The sequence below is a fragment of the Capra hircus genome, chromosome 29 (assembly GCF_001704415.2).
Source record: "Capra hircus breed San Clemente chromosome 29, ASM170441v1, whole genome shotgun sequence".
NCBI classification, from domain to species: domain Eukaryota; kingdom Metazoa; phylum Chordata; class Mammalia; order Artiodactyla; family Bovidae; genus Capra; species Capra hircus.
Window position 1 is genome coordinate 16,665,111 of NC_030836.1, and position 23,805 is coordinate 16,688,915.

The 23,805-nt window shown below is 45.8% G+C and overlaps 1 protein-coding gene across 1 annotated transcript in view; it reads left to right on the forward strand.

The window, feature by feature from the left end:
* The window catches only part of TENM4 (teneurin transmembrane protein 4), a 682,188-nt gene that overhangs the window by 461,467 nt on the left and 196,916 nt on the right, over nt 1-23,805 (forward strand). The window contains exons 9-11 of the mRNA XM_018043333.1: nt 4,027-4,197; nt 11,209-11,423; nt 13,350-13,560. Coding sequence (XP_017898822.1) covers nt 4,027-4,197; nt 11,209-11,423; nt 13,350-13,560 — 597 coding nt within the window. The remainder of the gene's footprint in view (nt 1-4,026; nt 4,198-11,208; nt 11,424-13,349; nt 13,561-23,805) is intronic.

Here is a 23,805-nt window from a genome sequence, read left to right on the forward strand (position 1 = left end):
CCTTAAAAAGACATGCGAAAGGCTTAGAGTTAGCTTGCTGTGTAAAGGGGGGTGTCTTTATAATGCCCACCCACCTTGTTGGATAAAGAAGCTAATGAGAGGCAGAATGGCAGAGTGGGGAGAGCCTGTCTTTTCTAGCCGGAGAGGGAGATGGTTTGTGACTTCAGGATTCAGAGTTTGGGATTCTAGGCTAGACTCTGCCACTTGTTAGCCATTTAACCTCCCATGTAAACTGAAGTCTTTGTGTCTTAGTGTCTTTTCATCAGCAAAATGGGATTATCACCTTCTAGGACTGTTGTGAGAATTAAAGGAAATACTGTATTTACTGCTTTTAGCACAATGCCTGGCACATGGAAAACACTCAAGAAAGCATAGTTTCGTAATTATCATAACTTTAATTAACCTGAGTTAATTAAGTATGCACATCTGTAAATTAGGTCTGGTAGAGCTGGGTGAGGATTAGAGGTAATGTATGCAAATTACCCAGGACACTGCCTAGCAAGCCATTGGTCCTCGTTAAAAACAATTACAGTGGGCCTTCATATTTCTTGTCGATCGGTTCTTTGCTGTCTTCCTCTGGCCCTCTTACTGGGTCAGCCACCGCCGCCTCTGGGCCTTCCAGTCCTTCTGAATGTTCTTTGTTGCTTGTCCATCTCCTCTGCCTCTGAACTCTTGCAAACAGGGAGCATCTGATTTGGTTCTGGCTCTCACTGTCAGCCACGGGTCCTGACTTTTAGAAAATGCTCATCAACTGAGCAAAGGAGTGACACTGCACAAGATGCTGTGGAGTCAGGGACTGGAGTAGTACTTAGCTCTGTATGTAGGGGATCAGAGAAGGCCTCCCAGAAGGGGTAAGTATGGACTGTTGATAAGGTTCAAGTTTTAGACCCTGAATGGGATTTAAGCAGACATTTCTGGAGAAGGAAATGGCAACCTACTCCAATATTCTGGCCTGGAAAATTGCCTAGATGGAGAAGCCTGTAGGCTACAGTCTGTGGTAGGTTGCAGTCTATGGGGTCGCAAAGAGTCGGACACGACTGAGCACCTTCACTTTGTACTAGCTCACAAACCTTTTTGGAAACATGCTGCCTGCTGCTGCTGCTGCTGCTAAGTCGCTTCAGTCATATCCGACTCTGTGCGACCCCATAGACGGCAGCCCACCAGACTTCCCCATCCCTGGGATTCTCCAGGCAAGAACACTGGAGTGGGCCGCCATTTCCTTCTCCAATGCATGAAAGTGGAAAGTGAAAGTGAAGTCGCTCAGTCGTGTCCAACTCTTCGCGACCCCATGGACTGCAGCCTACCAGGCTCCTCCATCCATGGGATTTTCCGGGCAAGAGTACTGGAGTGGGGTGCCATTGCCTTCTCTGACATGCTGCCTAGAGCATTGTCTATCTCAAGGCACAGTATCCTTTCTTTAGTGTCTACTGATCTCTTCTAGTTTGCTCCAGAAGACTATTTAGCAGTTGCTACATTGCAAAGATATTTTTAAAACAGAAATGCATGCACGCGAATCAAAATCACAGAATTCCCCGAAATCACGAAAATGCAGACAATCAAAATGTACAACAGATACGTGATGAAATGTAAAATGTGAATCAGTCCCCTTCCCCAGGCCCTTAGCATCACTTCCTTTAGAGGGTGTGCCCACTGTTACCAGTGTCCTTCATATCCTTTCAGACTCTATACACAGAATCGTTTTCTTAACCCAAAGGTGGAATATCAAAGGCTTTCGGGCTGCAGTATCTGTGGCATACAGGCTTAGTTGCTCCAAGGCATGTGGAATCTTCCCAGACCAGAATCAAACCTGTGTCTCCTGCGTTGGTAGGTAGAGTCACATCCATGTACCACCAGGGATGTCCCTCCATTTGTATTTTTTTCCTGAGCATGTGCGAAATCGCTTCAGGTGTATCCAGCTCTGTGCATCCCTATGGCCTGTAGCCTGCCAGGCTCCTCTGTCCATGAGATTCTCCAGGCAGGAATACTGGAGGTGTATTAGTGTTCTGCATGTTACCTTTTTCCTTCCCAAAAATTGTATAAAAAAGTTTTCTCATTCTTTTTTATGGTTGCACAGTATATTGTATGGGCTTCCCCAGTAGCTGAGCAGGTAAAGAATCCTCCTGCCATGCAGCAGACACAGGAGATGCAGGTTTGATCCCTGGGGGCGGGGGCGGGGCGGGGAGTAAGATCCCCTGGAGGAGGAAATGGCAACCACTCCAGTATTCTTGCCTGGGAAATCCCATGGACAGGGCAGCCTGGCAGGCTATAGTCCATGGGGTCGCAAAGAGTCAGACACAACTAAGCACACACACAGTATATTGGATAAATATAACTTATCTGGCTCCTTATTTGTGGACTGGTTTCCAATGTTTTCAGCTTCCCTGGTGGCTCAGCTGGTAAAGAATCCGCCTGTAATGCAGGAGACCTGGGTTTGATCCCTGGGTCGGAAAGATCCCCTGGAGAAGGGAACAGCTACCCACTCCAGTGTTCTAGCCTGGAGAATTCCATGGACTGTATCGTCAATGGGGGTTGCAAGGAGTTGGACATGACTGAGCAACTTTCACTTTCCAATGTTTTGCTAGTACAAACAATGCTGTAGTGAATAACCTTGTTCAGTTCAGTTCAGTCGCTCAGTCATGTCCAACTCTTTGCCACCCCGTGAATCACAGAACGCCAGGCCTCCCTGTCCATCACCAACTCCCGGAGTTCACTCAGACTCATGTCCATCAAGCCAGTGATGCCATCCAGCCATCTCATCCTCTGTCATCCCCTTCTCCTCCTGCCCCCAATCCTTCCCAGCATCAGAGTCTTTTCCAATGAGTCAACTCTTCGCATGAGGTGGTCAAAGTACTGGAGCTTCAGCTTTAGCATCATTCCTTCCAAAGAAATCCCAGGGCTGATCTCCTTTAGAATGGACTGGTTGGATCTCCTTGCAGTCCAAGGGACTCTCAAGAGTCTTCTCCAACACCACAGTTCAAAAGCATCAATTCTTCGGTGCTCAGCCTTCTTCACAGTCCAACTCTCACATCCATACATGACCACAGGAAAAACCATAGCCTTGACTAGACGGACCTTAGTCAGCAAAGTAATGTCTCTGCTTTTGAATATGCTCTCTAGGTTGGTCATAACTTTTCTTCCAAGGAGTAAGCATCTTTTAATTTCATGGCTGCAGTCACCATCTGCAGTGATTTTGGAGCCTAAAAAAAATAAAGTCTGACACTGTTTCCACTGTTTCCCCATCTATTTCTCATGGAGTGACAGGACCGGATGCCCTGACAAACCTCATTTTGTGTGCATGTGAGCATATCTGGGGGAGAATTGGAATCTCTGAGTTCCAGGGTAAAGTGTATGGATATTTTATTTTATAGCTTTTGTCGAACTGCCCTCTCTGTAAGGTTTGTACCAGCTTATGCTCACACCAAACCAGCTGAGTATGAGAGTACTTATTTTCTGTTCTCTTCCAATACTGTATATTTTCAGCCTTCTAAAAATCTTTGCCAAACCATATGTGAAAAACAATATTTCGAAGTCTAACTTCCATTTCTTCTACCTTGAGTAATGTGTAGAATCTTTTCATACAGCTGAGAGCCAGGTGCATTTCTTATTCTGTCAACCGTCTGTGCATCTCCTGTGCCTATTCTCCTACTGGCTGGTTGGACTTTGCTTATTATTTGCAAGCATTATTTTTGTATTAAGGAAGTTAAGCCTTGGTGATACAAGTTGCCGTTTTCCCCTGTAGATTATTTTTAATCTTTTGAAGCAAAAGGCCTAGACCTCCTAAAAGTTCCCCCATCCTGCCCCTCTCCCTGCACCCCTAGACTGTGAGCCCTTGAGAGCAGGGTCCATGCCTGGGTCATCCCTGTGGCCCAGTCCCCCTCCATAGCACCCAGAGCTCTCTCCAGGGCCTCTGTGTTGAACTGAACTGAGTTCCCATGTTCCCCACCCCCACCTGCCCTCCCCTATGGCTTGGGAGTCCCATTTCCACCTCCAGCAGAAAAAGATGACTTTTCTCATTGCTCACCACAGCCATGCACCTGTTTGGCCTAAACTGGCACCTGCAGCCGATGGAGGGGCAGATGTATGAGATCACGGAGGACACAGCCAGCAGTTGGCCTGTGCCAACGGACGTCTCCCTGTATCCCTCAGGGGGCACTGGGTTAGAGATCCCTGACAGGAAAGGCAAAGGAGCCGCAGAAGGTAGGGTTGCTGTGTTGTTCGTGTCGTGAGTCCTCTGTGTCTGCCTTTGAGCCGAAGAGACCGCCATCCTGCGTGCCATGTGCCTGACTCACAGCTCCATGCCCTGGTGCTTCCTCCATCCCCCCGCACTCCACGCCGCTGCCGGGCCACCCATGTCTTCATCGCAGTTCCTTGTCACTGTGAGCTCGTTGCGGGGCTTGGGCAGGGCTCATGGTGCTCAGCGGCATCTCATCCCATACCTCGAGGGAAGCATCGTGGGCCTTCACATTGCTGGGCGGCTGTCTTTGATGGTGTGGGATCATGATACAGCTTCCGGGGCCGCCTCGTGGCATGAATGGGCGTCTCTTGGAGAGTGGGGTGTGTGGCAAGGTGGGTAGAGGGTGTGATGTACATGAAATATCCTTGGACCTTATGGTTTAAGGGAAACACCAGTCCCACTGTTCTAGCATTTTCCTACTGTGTTGCCTTGAGCAAGTCACTTAATTTTCCTGAGCTCATTTCCTCATCTACAGTCGCAGTAATTGTTAGTGTCTGTACAGTATGTTTGTTCAAACCTTTTTGTGAAGAGCATTTCACATTTAATTCTCACGGAGATCCTGTGAAGTAAATATAATTGTTTACAGCCATTTTAGATGCAAAAACTAAGGACCACATAGATTAAGTGACTTGGCCAGAGTCACACTGCCAGTAAATATTGGAATTTGGGACACGGCCCAGGTCTGTGGGCCGCAGGGCTCTTGCTGTCTCCATCAGTTGCCCTACCTGACTCACCTCATGGTTATAAGACCATGAAGGAGATGTGAATAAGGACCCCACTGTACAATGAGACACAGATGTTTCTGTATTAATGATGGAAGTGGTGGTGACATTTGGGGTTTGGCATTCTTGAATGGGACATCCATAGACCCATTTTTTAAATTGCTTAGGGGTCTTTCTAACATGCCATCAACATATTGATAAATTCTGTCACTATCAACCAGGAGTGGCAGACCCACAAGAACTGGCACCAGCGAGGAGGTCTGAGCTCACGGGCCAGGCTGGTTGTCATTCTAGGGAGTGTGACCATCCCTTCTCATGTGACCCCCTTTTTTTTTCTGGTTTTACCCCAGTCAGCAAAGTGGTCACAGCTGCCCCCAGTCTTCAGTGCCTTTCCTCTCATCTCAGTTAACTTTGGGTCGCGGCTTCTGAGCTTCCCTGTCCTTTTAAGAGTCTGTCTTCTAGTGATCAGTTTGCTTAACAGAGCAGCATGTGGCTAGTCACAGCAGTTATTCATAACCTCCGAATGGTCTCACAGTCCAAAATCAACTCTTGACCAATGACCATTTTTAAGGAAACTGAGGGCATTTCCGCAGAGCCCAATCAGAATCTCTGCCTGCTATTTTGATGGGCAAAGCCAGTCTTCTCCTTTATAAAGATTTTAAGACTTAAGACATTGAATAACTTACGCTTGCTTTGCACCTTAATAGGATATGGAGGGAGCATGGATGGATGGGGTCATGGGAAGAACTCTGGGTTAGGAGTCTACAACCCTGAGTTCAAGTTCAGCTGCTGCCACTCGTGATGCCCTTAAGCAAATCCCTTGAAAACCTTTCTCGGCTTCATATTCCTCTTCATTAAAAGGAGGTGATTGATCTATATTATCTCTAAGGTCCATTCTAATTCACAAGCTCTACATGCACAATTAGTAATAGAATCATCGCATGATTAACCAGATTCTTCTTTAGAAGCTTTTAGGTTGGCCCTGTCCATGGTCCTGCCTGTTGCCCTGTGATTCCCGTGTCAGCTTACAGTGTCAAATGCCATAAGTGAATACGTAAATGACAACTGTCTTTAGGTCAGTATCAACAACTGCAGATTTAAGATATGGGTGACCCTCAAAGATCTCATTTAGAAAAATGTGAATTTTCTGTATGATCTCTAAACAGGACCTGAGTCTATCTAAAATCTCCCACTCTAATAAAATTAGTTTGTGGATTGCGCAGATTTTGCTTTGTTTTTCCTAAGGAGCAGGAGGTGCAGATAAGAGATAAAATTGCACCAGTTTATTGGCTTACTCTCATTGGAATATTTTTGCTTAAAGGGATTATCTGTCATTACTAATGCAATTGGAAATCCTGTTTACAAACCCCCAAAATGCAGTGTGATGCTGTAAAGTGGTCAGCATCGAAAGCAATTACTGTGATTTAAAAAAATACATCCATCTGGAGAAACAGAGGACAAAGCTTCCCAGAGTTTATGTGAGACTGTCACAGCGTTCTTAATTTCTTTTTTTAACTGTGATGTTAAAAATCTCGTTCCTTAGACATATCTCAAGGGGGAAAGCTTCTAACCCTGATGTGAGCACACATTTCCTGTCCTTTGAGGGTATCAGAGAAGAGAGCTGATTCCAAAATGAAGATTAGAGCCCCATTGCACAGTGATTAGGGGAAGCAGTGTGGTAGAAAGAGGACAGATGGGCCATGGAGCCCGACAATCCAGGGTTTGTGTCCTGGTCCAGCCATTTATTGGCTCTGCCACTCCATTTCCTTTGGCCTTAGTTTCCTCATCTGTGGAACAAGGATGCCTCATACCTGTCTTTCCAAAGACTGGTTATGAGGAAGTATTCAATAAATGTGAGTTCCTTTTCTTCTTCTTCATTTAAATCCCAGGCCATTCCATGTCTGTCATTAGAAATCTCAGAATTCCAGACTAATTAATATTCTGTCCTCAAAGATTCTACAGAGTTTGGGGCATTCTTGAATATTTTTAAAAGATGTGTATTTTTTAATTATACAAATGAAGTATATGATGAACCCAGTATTTTAAAGGCTCATCATGTCTCTGAGAATAACATCAAACTGCAATATATCCTGCATTTTCAAAGTGGCTATAACCATCTCAGAGCTGTCATGGGATGGAAACCAAATACAGCAGCTTTCCGAAGTAAAACCACAAGAACTTATGTTATGCATTAATGGAGAAAGGGGGAAAAGCATTGAATAAACAAGCATTTCTGATGGTTTAATTGGTGGGCTAGGTTAGCATTTTCTTCTTTCTGCAATGAAATCAAAATTGCCCATCAGTTTGAACCATGCAAATTGCTACATACAGGCTCAGCTGGGCTCTCAGCTTATTTTGATAACCAAATAAATTTCAAACAGTTGCTAAGGAAACTAAAGAATTCTTTGTGCGAGTTATTGCATTGAAAAGAACCAAAAAAGGTAGAGGGAGGGGGAGAATGTTGGTTGATTAGGAATTCAGACCCTATATGGATAAATCTCAGTTCAAGAAAATAAAGACAGTGAATTTGGGAAGTGTATGGGATCTTAGTTCTTCCAACTCTCCCTTATTTTTGACTGAGCTAGCCAATCATTTCAGCAATTTGTTGAGAAAATTCTTTTAGACACGATTGTGTATTTCCAGAGCATTGCTCTGGGAAGCCTGAATCTATATGTCTTTGTAAAGAAAAGGACTGTTACCAGTAGAATCTGCCTTGTGAAGCCTAATCGTGCTGTTGGGGGTCCCTAATTATGAGTTAAGCTCTTTGTACTCTGTTAAGCCTCTGGGGCACTCACTCATTGTATTGTGTCCTTAGGAATGTTTTGAGACACTGTTTCCCTTAAACTTTGGGGTCTATGTGTGGATCCTAGTTCATAAAAACTCAATTTTTTGTATCCCAGGATGGCAGGATGTGCTCCAGTGGGCCTTGGATCTTCCTGGTTTAGCCTTGGTATCTAGCCTTCTAGGACTGTGAATTAAATCAGATCTTTACTCTTAAAGAGGGTTAATGTACTCTGCTACCATTGAAAAGACCTTTGAAGAGTTTTAATTAATAATTTATCAATTTGATGTTCTGAGAAGCCATATTCGAATAAATAAAGAGGCACCCCAAATGGCTTCATCTCTGAATGGTTTCTTTCGCTTTCTGAGCTTCAGTATATACATTTTAATAATGTGAGGATTAAGTATACCAATATATGTAAAAATGCCCAGTACATAGTTGAAATTTAATGAATGATAGGTAATACCATTAGTACTACTACCTCTATCTTTATTGTTATTGCCACTACTGATTTGTTATTATTATTGTGTTCCAGAATGTAGGTACAGATAAAAAGAGTTAGATACACAGGACTTTTCACCTCCACCTGCCTCTACCCTCTGCCCCCTCTCCCTACTCCACCACTGGTGGGTATTGCCATGTCGTGGAATATTTTCTATCCTGGTGCTCACATATTGGTGCTCAGAATTAACACTGAAGACTCTTAGGTTATAAGATCTGGAGAGAGAAAGACAGTAAGGGTTTTTGAAAGACAGAAAAGGATGAAGGTGGTTTTACTCTGACTTAGCCCAGCAAGTGTCACGCCTCTTTCCCTCCAGCCACAGGTACTCGGCAGGCTCCAGGTCCCTCCTCCTAGAAACTTTCATCTCATCCCTAGCCAATGTGGGGACCCCTGGGGACTGATGGGAAAGAATGATAAAGGTTAAATTCCAAGATGGGCACTGTCTTTCCCCTCTCAAACTTTTCCTTAAAAGACTAGGGCCATGGCCCCTTCCCTAAGGATCTGGACAGGGCGACTTCTAGGACAAGCCTCACTTGTGAACCTAAGCTCCAGATCCTAAGCTCCATCATAGAAACTGCATGAAAATAAGCTCAAGACTCCTAATTCCTAATTCTTTCAGCCAAGAAAGTCAAGGTCCTGGTGGGGTGCTGTGCTCTAGACCAGAACTTACTGTTTTTATATCATGGTATACACACCAAATATAAATTTTGTAATTTTTTCCCCCATTTTTTCCAGCTTTGGTGAAATAGTTGAGTGCTAGGAAAGACTATTCCCTTTTTGCCACTCCTCTGGGGGTAAGAGCCAATTTATTCCCTTTTTGCCACTCCTCTGAGGGTAAGAGCCAATTTATGTATGCCTCTTGGGCCTGCAGACCTCTGGAGAGTCTCTGGACTTGACCTCTGCCCTGTGAAACTAAAAGCTTGGCTAATTCAATAGCTGTCTCTGAAAAACATGCTCACTGGAGGAGAAATGAACAGTACAGGGCTCTCCAACAGCATGCCAAAAAGTGGGAGAAGTTTTCATTATTTATTCTCAGACATAGGAATTACGTGAATGCAGACAATTCTCAAATCCCATCAGCTCTGACTCCCACCCACTCACAAGGAGATGAGGTTTTGGAATTAGGAGTCTCCAGCTTATTTTTTTGCAGTTTCTAGGAGTAAAAAACTCAGAACTCATCCTGCTTTTGTGTCTTAACTCCCTCTAGTTCTGCTTCCCTAACAGAATTATAGGCTGAAGGGTAAACTGTTTTTCTACCTGGACTATAAAAGGATTGTGGAATTAGGAACCCCAAAGTCAGATAAGGAAGAATGTGAAAATGATTCTCTTCCATCTTAATGCTTTGTGAATTTGGCTTCTGTCTTCGAACTTTGAACCACAGTGTCGTGGTTTGCATGTGTCTGCATTTTCAAGGTAAAAGTCTGGGGCACATTCCTTCCATAAAGGAATTAAATGCAAGCTCTTTCCCATGCTAATGACAGTATACTAGTAGTGCTTTTATTGAGAGCGTGCGTTTTAACTTTTCTGTTGGCATATTTTTAATTAAAATAACATTTAACGGTTTGAAGCTAAAAACCTGATGTTTCTGCCTAGGAGTTTATAAGGGAATGATAACATATGGAGAAGTTTAACATATAAAATTGAATTTTATTATTTAAAACAGTAAAATATTTGATGACTACAACAATGCCCTGCCAAGCTCCATTTCAGCATCAAATGTGCTTTGTAAGGAATCTTACAAAGCTAGGGGAGGAAAAAAAGACACTTTAATTTCTTATTCCCCAAATGCTTTTTATAAAAAGTTCCCACAAATGTGTTTTCTTTACAGATGGATTCTTGGTCTTGAAAGTACCTCTTCCAGCATTTCTAGCAACACAACAAACCTTGAAACTAGGACACCCGGGGGTACTTTCTGATGACAAATAAGATGGAGCCCGTTGACTTGATTTTGGCTTGTTCTTGTCCTAAGGGTGGTCTTCTAATGCCCCTGTTCTCCCCTCCTGCCCCCACCAACTCCTCGGAGGGCTGAGGTCTGGCAGGAAGTTAGGGTTTATATTTTTCGTGTGTGAGTGTGTTTAATTACTATGTAGAGGAAGTTTGATAAGCAGCCTTCCTTCCTGGCACTTGAGGTGCCCCCAGAAAGCTGTCACTCTCCTGATTGGTGACAGAATTGGGCGAGAGATCTTATTCTCAACCAGCCCCTACTCCTGTAGCCTGCAGGGTTGGTGGCCTGGTTTGAAATCCAAGTATGTCAAAAGTTTTGTGCCTAACCTTGAAAAATCTCCCCAGCTTTACCCACCTTAAGCACAACGATACTCATTGCCCTACATCCCAGACAAAGAAGCCTTTTCCAGAAGTGTTTTCTCTGTTCAGATGTACCCTCTTCCTCATTCCCCCCCATCCCTACCCTTGCTCCCAACACAAACCCTCATCCACATGTCTGAGCCCCAGAATTGGACTCCCAGATCCTAGTGAACTTGAAAAATATCTGACTCCGCTCAGATCATGCTTCCCATTGCTAGGGAAGCCATTCTAAGCTGAAAAATTAATAGCACCTTATTCCCGCTATCTTTTCTTTTTTAGCATGCATGCTTTTACACACACGCGGGTACACAGACGCACAGAGTTATTCTCATGTGACTGCGAGTGATTATTTTTAGGATCAAAATATATCTTAACAAGCTCTAGAATTATGCAGTAAACAGATGGCCCTTGGGGAGGACCCATTCTGCTTTGGAAGAATGCATATTTTTAGCAGAACAATTTGAGCATCGTTGGGGAAAAAAAAGTTCTGGACATTCTAACTCCTCAATGGGGGAGTCTAGGGCAGGGAGTGGGCTGGCCCTGGAATGTTGCAGAGAAGAGGTGGGAGGCAGAGGAGAGCCCTGCTTGTTCAGATACTCTGATCCCTGGTTTCACTTGTGGCTAACGGTGATGTTTTTGTCTTCCCTTCCCCGTGTCTTGGTAGGAAAGCCCAGTAGTTTCTTTCCAGAGGACAGTTTTATAGACTCTGGAGAAATCGACGTGGGGAGACGGGCTTCCCAGAAGATTCCTCCTGGCACTTTCTGGAGATCTCAGGTGTTCATAGACCATCCTGTGCATCTGAAATTCAATGTGTCTCTGGGAAAGGCGGCTCTGGTTGGCATTTATGGCAGAAAAGGCCTTCCTCCTTCACACACACAGGTAACCAGAACCCTATGTCCCCTTCTCCTCTCCAGGGGCTCCCACCTCAAATCTTAACCAAAGTCAAGAAACCTGATGCTGAAACCGGGATCCTTGAGCTTGGGGGGGAGTTTCACATACTTTATAGTCCATTCATCCATTTGCCCTCTCTCAGATCCTACCTTTCAGATAAGTAGGGCTGTGTCCTTGGAGCTTTTTAAGAGGAAGGAGTTGTAGGGAATCTCTCAATAGCCTTTTTTACTAGGACCCAGTCTCCTAAGTTAAATTATCCAAGAAATGCAATCTAGAGAACACAGCATACACATTGGAGTCAAACGGACCTGGGTTTGAATCCTCTCGTTATCAGCTGTGTAACCTGAAGCCTGTAGCATCCTCTCGGAGAAAGCTTCCTGTCTAGCAGATGCTGATAACAATGCCCACTGCGCAGGGCTGCTGTGAACAGTGGAGAACCACATCTAGAAGACAGCTAGTGCAGGACCTGGCTCAGAATAAAGGATCCCCTCCTCATCTCTTGCATCCCTTCTCTCCTTCAGGGTTTCTCATTTACCCGGACACATGTGCACCAGAAAAACTTTAAAACTCAAGCAGGATGACTGACACTTTGCCAGTCATGGTGGGTGAAGAGCAGACTTGTGTGAGGTCCTCCCTGCCCTGAGTTTGGAGTAACATGAATCACAAGCATCCATCAGACAGTCCCTGGCCAAATGTAGTCTTTGTGACCCCCAGCAGGTACTTAATTTCTAGGTAAAAGCAAGGTAGAGACATTTGCTAAGGATGGAATTGCAGAATAGTAGAGAGAGCCTGGACCCCTGATTTCTTTATTTACTGATCCTAGGTTTCCTGTCCCTAGACATTGTCACATGAGACAGGATAAATACTCATTTTTTTTTTTCCTTAAAAGACAGATAGGTAGAAAGTTGCTCAGTTTGCTCGCCAGTAGAGAAGGCGATGGCACCCCACTCCAGTACTCTTGCCTGGAAAATCCCATGGATGGAGGAGCCCGGTTGGCTGCAGTCCATGAGGTCGCGAAGAGTCAGACACAACTGAGCAACTTCACTTTGACTTTTTACTTTCATGCATTGGAGAAGGAAATGGCAACCCACTCCAGTGTTCTTGCCTGGAGAATCCCAGGGACGGGGGAGCCTGGTGGGCTGCCATCTATGGGGTCGCACAGAGTCGGACATGACTGAAGTGACTTAGCAGCAGCAGCAGGACTTCACCACCTGCCTGTTGTTAGCACACGTGACTGTCTTCCCTCGAGTCTTCCATGCTAGCAGTCTTGGATCAATTGGAAATTGTATTATTTGACACAGCATGTAATTATTGATGGAGTTTTGCACTAATCCAGTTTAGTTCCCCTAAAACTGCGCCCTGAAACTGGAGCACTGAGAAAGGATCATTGACAAACAGAAGATAGATATAACTCAGATTTTCCTTTGCACTTGACTGACATTTAAGGCACACCCAGTGAGTGCTCCGGGCCCCATCCTAGATCCCCAGGATTCCCTCCCGCCATCACCTGCGTGGAGTCGGAGGAGTTCAGTCATAAAGTGACTGTGATTCTAATCACATGCCCATCAGAAAAGCATAGCTAAAAGAAAAAAAAAAAAAATAGCATGGCTGTCCTGATTGATGTAAAGGTGTAGAGTCAGCCAAAGGAAGACTCTCCACACCCCAAATTACAACCAACTGACACTTAAAAATAATCTACTAATTGTGCTGCACTCAGCAGCGGATCAGAAGAGTCCCACCATGCAAAATGGGGTCTGGGAAGGAGGTGGAGTGGGTTGGTCAACCTCTGCATCGCTTTGGCCTCTCTCTCCTGTTTCATCTGTGTCTCCCTGCATCCTCCCTGGGAGAAGCCTGAAGAACTTAGCATGGTGGTGAAGCAGGCCCACTGCTAATCATGCTGTCTTTGTGCTTCAGTTTGACTTTGTGGAGCTGCTGGATGGAAGGAGGCTCCTGACCCAGGAGGCACGGAGCCTGGAGGGACCCCAGCGCCAGTCTCGGGGAGCCGTCCCCCCTTCTAGCCACGAGACCGGCTTCATCCAGTATTTGGATTCAGGAATCTGGCACCTGGCTTTCTATAATGACGGGAAGGAGTCTGAAGTGGTTTCCTTTCTCACTACTGCCATCGGTAAGGAACCTCCGCCCCTCTGGGGTATGTGGGGTATTGTCTCTCTGGGTGAGGGGACACCAGGAGTCTTAGGGGTTGAAGCCGACAGCGGGATGTATACTGCCCAGGGCTGCAGAGGCCAGCTGGATCCAGCATGAGGCCATCTCGACCGGGCTTGCTGGACAAAGGGTAGAAGTGAGATGCAGGGAAGTGAAGGGAGTGACAGGAGGAGCCGTAAGGCCATGCAGGTGCCCACTACTGCTGCCCACCACCTTTCTCTTTGATCTGTGGCCTGGTGTGCAGACCAGCCACTTCATTTAAACACCGAAGGGTGAAACTGACAGGGAGACAGGAATTCTTGTCACTTCCCTCCAGCACCTATATCCGTCCTTATAATCGATCTTGGTTCAAATCACTGATGTGTTATTTGGATTTCTTTTATGTGTGATTTTGCTTGCTTGATTATTTTGCTTTTAGAGGCAACAACCCCTGGCAGATGAGAAAAAAAAAAAGATAAAGGCTTGGAGAGAGGCTGGGAATAGCCGTGCAAAGGGCTGGGTGAACAGTGTGCTCAGTCAGAGGGAGGTTTTGCTGAGAACTGAGATACTGAGATGCTCTGAACTCTGGTGGACAGTGAGCCCCTGTGGTTTAAGTGAGCTCTCAGCCCCGTCATGTCCCTTGCAGTGGAAGAGCTCTTGTTCAGAGCGAGCCCCTTGGCCACCCCAAAAGCCTGGGGGTGTCCCAGGAGCATGGCATCCTGTTTTAAGGCATTTCTCTTCTGTACCCACATGCTGCAAAGAATTTGTCTCTTCCTCAATACACCATGATGTGATGTAGGACATGGTGGTCTCTGGTTCAGGTCGAAAACATTTCATCTGAGTTCATATAGAAGCTCACTGACATAGCCTGGAGATAAAAATCCCCTACAGGAAAACAAAACTTCCAGAAGACAAAACTCCGTTAACTAGAACGCTTGGTGTTGAATTTTCTGCTGAATGAAAACTTCCGTGAAGTTTTGAGTTCTCCTCAAAGCTCTGTCTCAGTCCTTGGCTGAGAGTCTATCTGATATGGGAAATGGAATTTGAATAAAAACCTCCGAATCTGGTCCTTAGTCCCTAAAACTCTTGCAAGACCCTGATTCTTCCATCTTCACAGCAGTAGCATTTTCAGGCCATTTTCCTCTTATTTGCAATTTTGCCCTTAGCATCAAGGCAGTGAATACCTTCCCATTAAATACAGTGAGCAATGTATAGGATTGGACTGTGATTGCAGGCTCAACATTCTACCCTCTTGGCAAAACGAGGGAAGTGGGGCTGTGTTGCGTGAGCCCCGGGGTAAGAAATAAGACTTTGTGCTGTCCTCATTTTCCACGCGTCTGCCCTAGCTGCTGGTCTTTGAGTACCCCGAGGGCAGGGACTTGGACGGAATCTTCTCCTTCCCTCAGCCAGCCCACACGGCGGCATCACTCAGTGCATGAGGGAGTTGGGGTGGGCTTCCCTCAGGCCCCCATTGGCAGCTGCTCAGTTTTGGCAGCTGCTGTGTTGTCGGTTTCCTCCGTTAATGCCTTCTTTCGAGGTGGAGTGGAAACTGTGCTCACTTCTGAATCCCCACCACTAATTTGTGTTTTGGCCCTGCACAAATTCCAGCTCCTGGTTCCCTGAGGTTCTGGAATTTGGAGGCTGCAGCCTGATGGTTAGTGGTGACCCAAAGCCTCTCGGCGCCCCTTTCCCCATCATGGGAGAGTCAGTCGTGGTCGGCCGTGGTTCTCACCATCAATTAGGCTGACACTGGGCAGGGTCTGCCCAGCTCCAGACCCTGTTTCTTTTCTCTTTCTGAACTCGGTAGCTTCAGATCAGAGACATGATTTTCAGGTCATTAGCAGTCCCTAAGTTACAGCTTCATAGTCTCAGAGCCTCATTCCTCTTAGGCGCAGCATCACGCTTGCTCAGAACTAAGGTCTCCTACAATCAGGATTCTGTATTTTTAATAACTGAGCACAAACATGAAAGGATATTAATACAAACCCCCAAAGAAAACTACTTTTAATTAGGAAGTGCCTCTCAGAGAAATAAAGCTTCGTACAGGTAGGTACTTTTGCCAACTCTCGGCTTGTCAGAGCTTGCTGACCTCTTTTGCCATAATTAAGGAGACGGTCCTGCTTTTCCCTCTGGTTCTCCTGTTCTCACCTAAATGATGAAATCTTTCTTCACCTTCCTTAACCCTGTGATGCCTTTCAGAGCAGATAGGTGGTACCGTGCTTCTCAGAGTTTTGTGGAACCACCTGGCGTCTTGTTAGAATGCAGAGTCTGCTTCAGTCAGTCAGGGTGGATGTTTAGAGTCTGCCTTTTTTTTTTTTATTCAATTGAAGCATAATTGCTTTACAATGCTGTGTTAGTTTCCACTGTACAACCAGTGCGTCAGCTGCCTGTACACACAGATCCTCTCCCTCCTGAGCTCTCTCCCACCCTTCTCGGTCGCCGCAGGGCAGCGAGCTGAGCTCCCTGCGTCGCACAGCAGGACCCCAGCAGCGATCTGCTCTACCCGTGGCAGTGTATCTACGTCACAGCTACTCTCTCAATTTGCCCCATGCTCCCCCCCGGCCCCCCGCCAAACTGTGTCTACATGTCCTTTTCTATGTCTGTGTCTCTGTTTCTGCTCTGGAAATAGGTCTGCATGTGGTAAGTTGCATTAGTCGTGTCTGACTGTGACTGGACTGTCGCCCACCAGGCTCCTCTGTCCGTAGGGACTTTTCAGGCAAGAACACTGTAGTGGGTTGCCATGCCCGCCTCCAGGGCATCTCCCTGCCGCGAGGATCAAACCCACATCTCTTATGTCTCCTGCATTGGCAGGTGGGTTCTTTATCACTAGCGGCACCTGGGAAGTCCTGGCAATAGGTTCATCCGCACATTTCTCGAGATTCCGCCTATATGCGTTAATATATGATGCTTGTTTTTCTCTTCCTCCCTTACCTCACTCTATACGACTGACTCTATGTCCACTCACATCTCTACGGATGACCCCACTTTGTTCTTTTTGTGGCTGAGTAGCATTCCATTGTGTATATATAGCACATCTTCTTTATCCGTTCCTCTGTTGATGGATATTTATGTTGCTTCCATGTCCTGCCTGTTGTAAACAGTGCTGCAATAAACATTTGGGGTACAGTGCCCAGTGAGATCCTGCTCATCTGTGGCCCACATTTTGAGTAACAAGGGGTTACAGTATCTCATGGAGGGGATCTCAAATATTATTGTACAAAGCAATCACCTGGGAAGCGAGTCTAAAATTCAGATTCCTGGGCCTTCCCCTAGTAGGCCTGAGGCAGAACCCAGGTGATCCTGATTCTGGTGGGCAGTCTGGCAACTTAGCTATGAAAACAACTACCTCCTGAGCTCTGCTTTCTCTTCCTTCCTTCTCCCGCTGATCCGTGTTAGCTCTGCGAACGCAGTGTGTCACGCCGCTTCTCTGAGCCTCGTCTTCCTTATCTAGGAAGGGAAATGGTAATAGTGTTTGGCGGTCCCCACCGTGATGATTGCAGAGAGTGAATATGCAGTGCCCAGTCCAGGCTTCTGTGCCCGGAAGTGGTTAACGTTCTCTCCCCCGCTGCTTTCCCAGTCCACCTTTCTCTTGCTGCCTTGCTGACCTGTCTGTCTTCCTTCAAGTTACAGTGATTGTTTAATGAATGCCTTTTCTTACTTTATTGCAGAAATAGACTGACTCCGATGTTGCTATTAATCCCTCTCTCCCTGAGAGTCCCTGGCGTTGAGTCTCTGCTGTCTGTGGTCGTTACCTGTGGGCCGTGAGTTGTAATTTGTCTTGGCAGCTTAATTAAAAGTTTAGGTCTTGTTTTAGTGAAGTCATTATGGTCCCAGTATACAATTGTAACTCTCAGGTTTGCTTAACACACTGTCTGGAATATGACCCTCCCTTCATTACATGCTGAAGTGCAGAGCTAGAATTTAAGAGGATTTGAGATGTCAGAATCCAGAGTATTTATATCTGTTTGTAATTAAGTAGCGGGAGAAATAATTGTGTTTAATTTAACAAATGGCTGTATTGTGTATGGTTTTGCTTTTCCCTCCATTTAATGCGATCCAGCTGATGATTTTATATTAGTTTATCTTTTGCCTTGAAAAAAATCTAAAAGCACTTTGCAAATTGTGTATACAAATGTATACACATGGAGACACGCTGTTGACAGAGAGCCCTCTGAACCGGATGTGTTTCTGTCTCTCACACACGCACACGCACACAAACCACCGAAACCAAGCAAGTTTTATAAGAAGACGTGGCAGCTGTTTTCAGAAAGACTGGCCTTTCCCTGCAAGCAGAGATGGATAATTTGAAGGCAGTGTTTCTGCTTCTGTCTGGGGATAGGTAACCTTGCTGACCCCAAGTATTGAATGAAGTAGGAGGGTTATTTGTTGTTGTTTAGTCGGTAAGTCGTGTCCGACTGTTTGCGAACCCATGGACTGTAGCCTGCCAGGCTCCTCTGTTCATGGGATTTCCCAGGCAAGAATATTAGAGTGGGTTGTCACTTCCTTCTCCAGGGGATCTTCCTGACCCAGGGATCGAACCCATATCTCTTGTGTCTTCAGTATTGGCAGGCAGATTTTTTACCACTGAGCCACCTCGTAAGCCCAAGGGGATTATACCAGTAGCTATAATTCACCATCACCATTTTCACAGGACTTGAAATACTTTCTTGAAGCCCTGCAGTAACTCCATAAGGTGATTATTTTTATTTTCACCCCCTGTTGTAGATGAGGAAGTTGAGATTCAGGCATGTTAAGAGGAAAGCTAGGACTTGAATTTGTATCTGTCTCACTCCACAGCTCATGATCTTCCTTCTTTAGCCATGTGCCTCTTTTCCAAGATCAAGCCCCCTTTTTTGGATATTACGCTTTTTTTCTGTCTGTTCATTCAATAGACATTTAGAGAACACCTACTGTGTTTTGGGGACCATGCTTAGCTTTTTTCTGTATGTGAGAAAGAACCTCATGAGAACTTCAGACAATTTGCCTTTTAATCTCACCTTTACAGATGAAGAAATTGAATCTCAGAGAATTTGATTGACTTGCCCAAAGTTATTAAGGGCAGAGCCAGGATGGAAACTTGGTCTCTAAATCCTGTGTTCCCTCCATGATGCCAGAGTGTCTTACTATTTGCTCTGATGCTATTAAATATTTTATTTCTATTTGTATTAAATGGAATATAATTTCCCCTTTATTAACTCTGTCCCCTTTATATAACTTTCCCTTTATTATTTATAACTTCCCCTTATTAATATCAGTATGCATCTTAAATCAACACAGGAGGCTTTCTTGAAAAGTCATTAAAAAGACCATGGAAAAAAATCTCACAACATCCAAAACTTAAAAAATAAAAACACCTCCATATGCATTGCTTGCAACCCCAAGACATGACAAGTCAGTGCTGCAGGGCTTCCGGTCTCCAGAGAGCATCTTATCTTTTCACTTTGGTTGATGCTGAAGCATAAGAGGACAGATCACCCTGACATTGTGACAGTGTGAGCCAAGTTGAAAAATAACAGAGCTGCCCAACAGTGGATTAAGAAACCCAGAGAAAAGAAAGGAGAATCACTGTTAGACAATATGCTGCTGCTACTGCTGCTAAGTCGCATCAGTCATGTCCAACTCTGTGCGACTCCATAGATGGCAGCCCACCAGGCTCCCCCATCCCTGGGATTCTCCAGGCAAGAACACTGGAGTGGGTTGCTATTTCCTTCTCCAACGCATGAAAGTGAGAAGTGAAAGTGAAGTCTCTCAGTCATGTCCGACTCTTTGCAACCCCATGGACTGCAGCCCACCAGGCTCCTCCATCCATGGGATTTCCCAGGCAAGAGTACTGGAGTGGGGTGCCATTGCCTTCTCCAGTCAGACCATATAGACCCTGGTAATTTATGAGAAACATGCCCTGGTCTTCCTGGTCTGAGGACGTTCACGCTCATTAAAGAGGAGAGTCCTTTTGTCCAGGCTCAGGCAGCTGCTGTAAGTTGACCTATTCTGTGTCCAGGACTAGAAGCCAATGTCGCCCCCACTTCTCCCTCCCTTCTTCCTCCCTTCCTTTCTTCATCCAACAGTGATTGCATTCCCTAATGATCACGCGCTTTCCCAAGGCGGAGATACAGAGAAAGTATGAAGCAGACCTGGCGCTTGCCTTTGACATCCTCACAGGCTAGTGAGTGAGGCTAAGTGAGGCTGAGCAGAAGGCGAAGCTGCCTACATATTGCTTTGGCCAAAAAGTTCGTTCAGGTTTGTCTGGAAGATGTTATGGAAAACCCGAATGAACTTTTCGGCCAACCTAGTACCTGAGGAGGAGGGAAGAAGACTTGGTTCAGTCTCTTTAGAGCATGCTAGGCAGCAAGGACTTTCTTATTAAAAAGAGCTTCAGAGCCCTTTGCATGACACCTTCAGCGGGCTGGCCAGGAGGTCCAGAGTGGTTGCAGGCAGACCTGGCCACTACAGCTGCTCATATTCTCATTTGACCAGCGTTTGCTGGTTTGTCTTTTACATGCCATGTCCTGAGCAGGCATTGGTGTCCATGGTATATCAAATAGCCATGCTTCTTACCCTCTGGAGTTTACAGACCAGCTTGAGACAGTGTGATGTAGACTCTTAAGTTTAATTTCAACCATCCAATACACATCTAAATATATAATTTGTTTTTGTTGTTTAGTCATCAAGGCATGTTCGACTCCTTGTGACCCCACAGACTGTAGCCCACCAGGTTCCTCTGTCCATGGGATTTCCCAGGCAGGAATACTGGAGTGGGTTGCCATTTGTAAATGGTAAACATTCACTGTGGTAAAGAAGAGAAGAGAGTGCCCTAGGGAAACAAATAAGGGGCCTCATTGAGATGGCTGGAGCAGGGGTGGAAAGTTGTTGTTTAGATAAAGGTTTGGGGAGAAAATAGACCCAGCAGAGGGGAAAGCATGTGCAGAGGCCCTGGGACAGAAACGAGCCAGGAGTTCAAGGAACTGTGATATGGTCACATGTGGAATGTGGATCAGATACCTGATACCTGAGATACTGGCAGGCAGGCTGTATGGGCATGTGAAGTCTCATTTTGTTTTGTATTTTAATTGATCCTAACAGTAGCGGGAATCCATTGTGGAATTGTGAGCTGGAGTGACCTAGTTTGATCTACATACTGGAAAGTTTCTCAAGCTATAGAACTGGGACTCTGGTTAGGAAGCTGTGTCCGAGGTCTCAGCAGAGGCTCAGGCTGGTCTGGGCCAGGACGGAGGGCCTTGAAAATGGAGATAAGTGAATCCTTTTGATTTGTTTACCTGCTCTTAGAGATTACTGGCAGCCCCCCGCTGGTAAGATACTGTCTCCTAAGAGAAAAGATTAAGGCAAGAAGAGAAAAGGGTTTAGGGATGGTCCGTTTTAGGAATGGACAGCCAGGAGAGCCAACCAGTCCATCCTAAAGGAAATCAGTCCTGAATATTCATCGGAAGGACTGACGCTGAAGCTGAAGCTCCAACACTTTGGCCACCTGATGCGTATAACCACCTCATTGGAAAAGACCCTCATTCCGGGAAGGATCAAGGGAAGAAAGAGAAGGGGACAAGAGAAGATGAGATGGTTGGATGGCATCACCGATTCAACGGACATGAGTTTGAACAAATTCCAAGAGATAGTGAATGACAGGAAAGCCTGGTGTGCTGCAGTCCACGGGGTCTCAAAGAGTCAGTGATGATGTAGCCAGTGAACAACAACGTTTTAGGCATGAGGACAGGCAGCTGAGGAAAAGTGACTGGGAGAAACACTGCGGCAAGGGCCAACAGAAAGAACTTAGATATTTCCAGGCTCCTGCATGTCAGCATTTCAGCCTTCTTCCTCCACCCAGAGTCTCCATTTCACTTTTGGTTTATGCTTCTCCCACTTTGGGATACAGCTGGCAGGAGCCTCCACAAACTGCTTCTTTATCTAAATCATACTTTCAAAGGTAAGAAAACCAAGGCTTAGAGAAGTCACACAACTTGTCCCGGGTCACACAGCCACCAAGGGGCCAAGCCAAGATGGTAATGACAGTAGTCTATTGACTGAGCCCTGGCTCCATGCCAGGCGCTGTACAGGCTGCAGTACCCGTTCCCAAACACCCTGGAAGTTAGAGGACGTGCGTTTTCACGTTACAGATAAAGAAACCAAAGCTCAGCGATCTGATGCTATTTGCCAAGATCTCCTAAGTAGGAAATAGAGCTGGGTTAGCAACCCAGAGCTCATGCTTTCTCTCTTACATTTTAGCAACCAGGTTTCTGGTGTGCGACGATATCTGTGTGTGTCCTTATACACTCTCATAGTCAGAGAACCATCAAGGTAGCTGTGGTCTTAGAGATCCTGGCCTTCGCATCTCCTAGGCTCACAGGAAGCCTGCAGTGGGATTACTGTCCAAGGCTACAGGGTTCTCATCTGCCTGGTCCTGAAAAATATCCTGATACTGTGCTCACTCCTGCTGAGGGAACCCCACTCCCACCCTCATTCAGGTGGGGTTTCCAATAGAAAATATTTTAGCAGTGATGGTTTAATTTTTATATAACAGATGATTAATTTTTGTGTTCTGAGAGCTCTCCTTTCCCTCATTTGATGCAAGCAGCTTCTCCTCCCCATATTGCCAGCTAGCTTTACCATTACAGAGCAGTGGCCTTAAGAGGGTTCTTACACCTGATACCCTTTTCTTTCACTTTTCGGGATGGCTGATAGGTGGGACATGATTAAATGCATTGCCTCCTGTTCTGTGGCACCCTCTGAGAAATAGCCCCCAACCAGGTCGACTGGACTTGGCATTGGTGTTAGATAGCTGAGGTTGTCACTGTGGCTGGAGAGATGGTGAGGTCCAGAAAAAGGGCAGAGACTGTGGAGTGAAACAGACCTGGGTTTGAGTTCTGACTGCACTATCTATGAGCTGTTGGATGCTGGGTACATCTGAGCCTCACCTTTTGTTAGTAATAAAACCAGCTTTAGAGAGTCTGACAGTGACATGAAGCTGGGTGATTCATTCCAAGTTCTCAGCACGTTTTTAAGTGTCTCTTAATTATTCAACATTTGCTGAACCTTAACTTGGTTAAGTGTTGGAGACTCATCAGTGAACAAAACAGAAGCTTTAGCCTCGAAGAGCCTGTAGTCCCCTGGGAGACCTGACCCTCTCATAAATAATTCCAACAGAATGTGGTCTGTGCCCACAGAGAGCTCTGGGCAAGCGCCCATGGGGGCAGAGTGGTGGGCAGCTACCTCTGCCAGGGGCGCAAGTGGAAGCTGGAGGCATAAAGAACTTACTGTGAGAAAAGTGCTTAGAGAGCTGGAAGGCAGTGTACAAACACTCAGTAATTTACCAACTTAGGGCTAGAGCAGAAGTGAGAACCAGAAAGGTATTCTGAAGAGTTACTCTAGAATAATCATAATAATAAAGGAGAAATGGTAACCATCTCTGCTCAATGACAGACATGGTCACTGTAGAGCAGGCAGAAAACAACCACTATTAGCTTTTAGAGATGAGAAGAGAGAGCCTTTGAGCAGTGACTCACAGGACATGAAACTAGGTCTTCTGAATCCAATCTGGAGACTTCTCCTGGAGCCCAGATGTGGGCACAGGTCCCAGAACAAGGCAGACCCTCACCAGAGGGTCAGTGAGTACCAAGTGAAAGGTCAAAGGTCATAGATACTTCCTGCCACCTAGAGCCTTCTTCTGCGGACATTAACTTCAGAACAGCTTGAAGGAAAGAAGGCACATCTGCCAGTTCAGGGGACTGCTAGGCACTTGACTGAAGAATGTTCTTTCTGTTGAGGGAAATTCATGCATTTCATGGCTGCTGGATTCAGGAAAAGAAAGTGAAAGTCTCTCAGTGGTCGCCGACTCTTTGCAACCCCATGGACTATAGCAACTCTGAAATGGGTTCAAGTCTGCAGCCTTTCTGTGCCGGAACTGTTGCAGCTCAAAAATGCAAATGCAGGTTTCAGAACATTCCAATGCATTAACTGCTATTTCATTTTTTGAATAATTTTTAAATTTCTGGTTGCACTGCAACTTCGTTGCTGCATGGACTTTCTCTAGTTGCTGCAAGTGGGGGCTACTCTTTCTTGAGAGGCTTGGGCTTCTCATTTCTGTGGTCTTTCTTGTTGCGGAGCACAAGCTCTAGGTGTATGGGCTTCAGTAGTTGGGGCTCACAGGCCTAGTTGCTCCTAGACATGCAGAATCTTCCCAGGCCAGGGATCAAACCCATGTCACCTACATTGGCAGGCA